The following is a 3,530-nucleotide window of genomic DNA, read 5'->3' as shown; positions in this document are numbered from 1 at the left end:
CCGTCCTCGCCGGCTTCCAGACCGCCAGCCACGCCTGCTTTGTCACTGAGTTTGTGCCCGGCGGTGACCTCATGATGCAGATCCACGAGGACGTCTTCCCTGAGCCCCAGGCCCGGTGGGTTCCCGTCCGTTTGCCCACCTCTTCCGGCAAACGTCCCTGGCTCCCTGTGCCTGCCCCTCTTCCTGCTTCTCCCTGGGCACCCATCAGCAGAAGGGCAGAGAGGCCTGGGTTCAAACCCTGCCACCAGCTCTCACGGCCTGTGGAGTTGCAGTAGTTTGAACCTGGCTATACGCCTGTTGCCTGGTGAGGGTACGAGTGCCCTGGCACAGGGAGCAGCAGCTGGGGTACTTCCGCCTCCCAGTGTAGACTCTGGAGCTAGAAAGCCTGGAGTTGGCATACCAGCTCCACTGCCGGCTGGGGGACTTCGGGAAGGTCATTCACCTGGAGTCTCAGACCCTCATCTGAAAAACAGGCATGATGGGCCAGCCTCACAGCACAGCACCCGTGTGGCCTAATCCTGGCCCTCGTGGCTTAAAGAGCATGCTGTGTGCGTGTACCCCAACCCTGACGGGATGGAGGGGAAGGGGCTGCAATGCGAGCGTGCCCCATTGGGAGGGAGGCTCACTCGCTCTCTGGTGAGCACACCCGCTCTTTTTTTTTTTGTTTAATAATTATTTATTTTATTTTATTTATTCATTCATTTATTTTTTAATTTGACCAGAGAGAGACAGAGGGTGAGAGTGAGAGAGAGAGAGGAAGTGAGAAAGCAAGCCACCAGATTCAGGACTCGAACACTGGTCAGCCATGTGGGAGTGTCCAGCACCTTAACCACCATGCCACCTGCTGGTCCCGCACACCTGCTTTTTAGCAATTAAAAAAAAAAAATGGCACGGCAAGTATAAGCTGCGGAGGAACTAGGATAATAAGGTGGGCAGGTCACTTGGGGTAGCCCCTGGCACAGTGTGAGAGCCCAGGAAGGGTAGCTGTCAGGGTGGCCTCGGGAGCCCTGTCTGGAGGAGCCCCACACCCACACCAGCCAGTCTCTTGCTCACGTCTGGCTGGCAGGGGCATTGGGGGTCCCTGGCTCTGGTCCTGGTGCCGGGCCTGGGCCTGAACTCCCACTCACCCCTCCTTCCAGCTTCTACCTGGCCTGCGTGACCCTGGGGTTGCAGTTCCTACATGAGAAGAAGATCATTTACAGGTGACTTCTGCCCCAGGCGGGAGGTGGGTGAAGGGAATACTGTCCTTTTCCTGGGCTGCTCCCAGGCAAGACGCTCCTGTCCCTGGGCCCCCTCCTAGACCCTCTGACCTGCCCACCCGCCATCAGGGACCTGAAGTTGGATAACCTTCTCCTGGATGCCCAGGGCTTCCTGAAGATCGCAGACTTCGGGCTGTGCAAGGAAGGTGGGGCCACCTTTCTAGGGTCCCTGTTCTGTAGGCTGGCCGTGGGGTGGGCTTGCGGCACCTCCAGGAAGACTCACTCACGGGGGCGTGTTCCCCACCTGGCCCTCTTCCAGGGCTCAGCTGGGCACACTGGCCCTTCCTTCTCCGCTTCCATGTGGTGAAGAGAGCTTGGGGTTGGGGCTGGGGAGGCCATTGCCTTGTGACCTAGGTGTGGGCGCGGCCAAGACTCAGCTTGCTCCTGCAGTTAAATGCCACCTGCACCATCTCAGCTCGTGGGCTGTGGGGCAGGCCTGGCGCAGGCTCGGGTACCCGGGATCCAAGTCTGGCTGCAGATCTTTTGCTATAGGGTGTGTGTGCTTGTCAGAGAGACAGAGACAGAGAGACAGAAAGTGAGAAATCACCCTCTGGGGGGATGACCATACCACAATTCCTTCTCCATTCTCCTCTGCGGATCTTGGGCACGCACACATATGTGCCTGGTGAGTTTTGAACTCCCAGGTCTGGGATTTGAACCCTGTGGGAGTCCAGTGACGTAACCATTATGCCATCTCCTGGTCCCTGGCTACGGATTCTTACCGTCAAGAGGTGACTAGAAGGAACCAGCAGTTAGCGTAATGGCTATGTCGCTGGACTCCCACGTAGTCGACCGCGGTTCACATCCTGGACCCGGTGGCTTAGAACTCACGCCGGGCGTGTGTGCGTGCATGCCCAAGATCCCGAGAGGAGAATGGAGGAGAAGGGATTGCGGCGTCCCCTGGGGGGTGATTTCTCGCTTTCTGTCTCTATGTCTCTCTCTGTCTGGCGAGTGCACGCGCCCTATAGTGAAAAACCTCTCCCCCCAAATAAATAAATAAATAAATAATAAAAAATTAAAAAAAGAGGTGACTGGACAAGACCCACCAGGCAGGTGCTGGTGTGGATGCTTGCTTGCAGGGATCGGCTTTGGGGACCGGACAAGCACCTTTTGTGGCACCCCCGAGTTCCTGGCCCCTGAAGTGCTGACCCAGGAGGCGTACACACGGGCCGTGGACTGGTGGGGGCTGGGCGTACTACTCTACGAGATGCTGGTGGGCGAGGTGTGTGCTGGCCATGCAGCTGGGGCTTCTGGGTTGGGATGGGCTGGCCCACGCCCCTGCTGAGCCCTGATCTCCACAGTGCCCATTCCCAGGGGACACCGAGGAGGAGGTGTTCGAGTGCATTGTCAACGCGGAGGCCCCGTACCCTGGCTTTCTGTCAGTGCAGGGGCGCGAGCTCATTCAGAAGGTATGGGGTCCTGGCCGGCTGACAACTGCCCACTGCGTGTGTGCTCCCAGCCATGGGCATCCATAGGGCCCTTGGCCTGGCTCTCGTGATACCTGGGGACGGGAGTGCTGGGGCTGAGTGCCCTAAGTGTGCACCTGTCCTGTGCCCAGCTCCTTCAGAAGTGCCCGGAGAAGCGGCTGGGAGCAGGCAAGCAGGACGCCGAGGAGATCAAGAGCCAGCCTTTCTTCAGGGTGAGTGTCGTGCCCTGCCGTGGGCGGGGCCCGCGGGGGCCGCAGTGCTGTCGTCTCAGGCACTCTGCCCTTGCCCCAGACCACCGACTGGCAGGCCCTGCTCGCCCGCTCCGTCCGGCCCCCGTTCGTGCCCACCCTCTGTGGCCCTGCAGACCTGCGCTACTTCGAGGGCGAGTTCACCGGACTGCCGCCTGCCCTGACGCCGCCCGCGTCCCCCAGCTGCCTCAGTGCCCGCCAGCAGGCCGCCTTTCGGGACTTCGACTTCGTGTCCGACCGATTTCTGGAGCCCTGAGGGCTTCTCTGCCCCTAGACCTTTAGACCCTCGGAGGACCAACCTGCATGCCCCAAGGCCCAGGACTGGGGGCAGCAACCACAGGGCTGCTCAGTGTCACTGGGCACTGTCCCCCCCTTCCTGCCCACCCCTCAACCCCCCCGCTGCCCCCACAGCTGCCCAGCGAGACATGATGGACCAGACAGGGCACAGCTGCCCAGCGAGACATGATGGGCCAGACAGGGCGGCACGGGGAGGAGTGGGTGGGTTTGTATTTTTAATACTCGACTGGCTTCGCGGATTATTAAACCTGTAAAACTGCAGTGGAGGCAGGCGGCGGGGGGGGGGGGGCCCGCCTCTC

The 3,530-nt window shown here is 60.3% G+C and overlaps 1 protein-coding gene across 1 annotated transcript in view; it reads left to right on the top strand.

Annotated features, from left to right (window-relative positions):
* The window catches only part of PKN3 (protein kinase N3), a gene marked incomplete in the record, with an annotated part of 14,970 nt that extends 11,606 nt beyond the window's left edge, over positions 1–3,364 (top strand). Inside the window, 7 exon segments of the mRNA XM_014590031.2 lie at positions 1–115; positions 1,140–1,202; positions 1,329–1,405; positions 2,339–2,481; positions 2,561–2,668; positions 2,818–2,898; positions 2,978–3,364. Coding sequence (XP_014445517.1) covers positions 1–115; positions 1,140–1,202; positions 1,329–1,405; positions 2,339–2,481; positions 2,561–2,668; positions 2,818–2,898; positions 2,978–3,190 — 800 coding nt within the window.
* Between the last annotated feature and the right edge of the window lie 166 nt (positions 3,365–3,530).

This window comes from Tupaia chinensis, unplaced genomic scaffold (assembly GCF_000334495.1).
Source record: "Tupaia chinensis unplaced genomic scaffold, TupChi_1.0 Scaffold000394_1, whole genome shotgun sequence".
Lineage (NCBI taxonomy): Eukaryota > Metazoa > Chordata > Mammalia > Scandentia > Tupaiidae > Tupaia > Tupaia belangeri.
The sequence above is the reverse complement of the archived record's forward strand: the minus strand, read 5'-3'. Positions and strand labels throughout refer to the sequence as shown.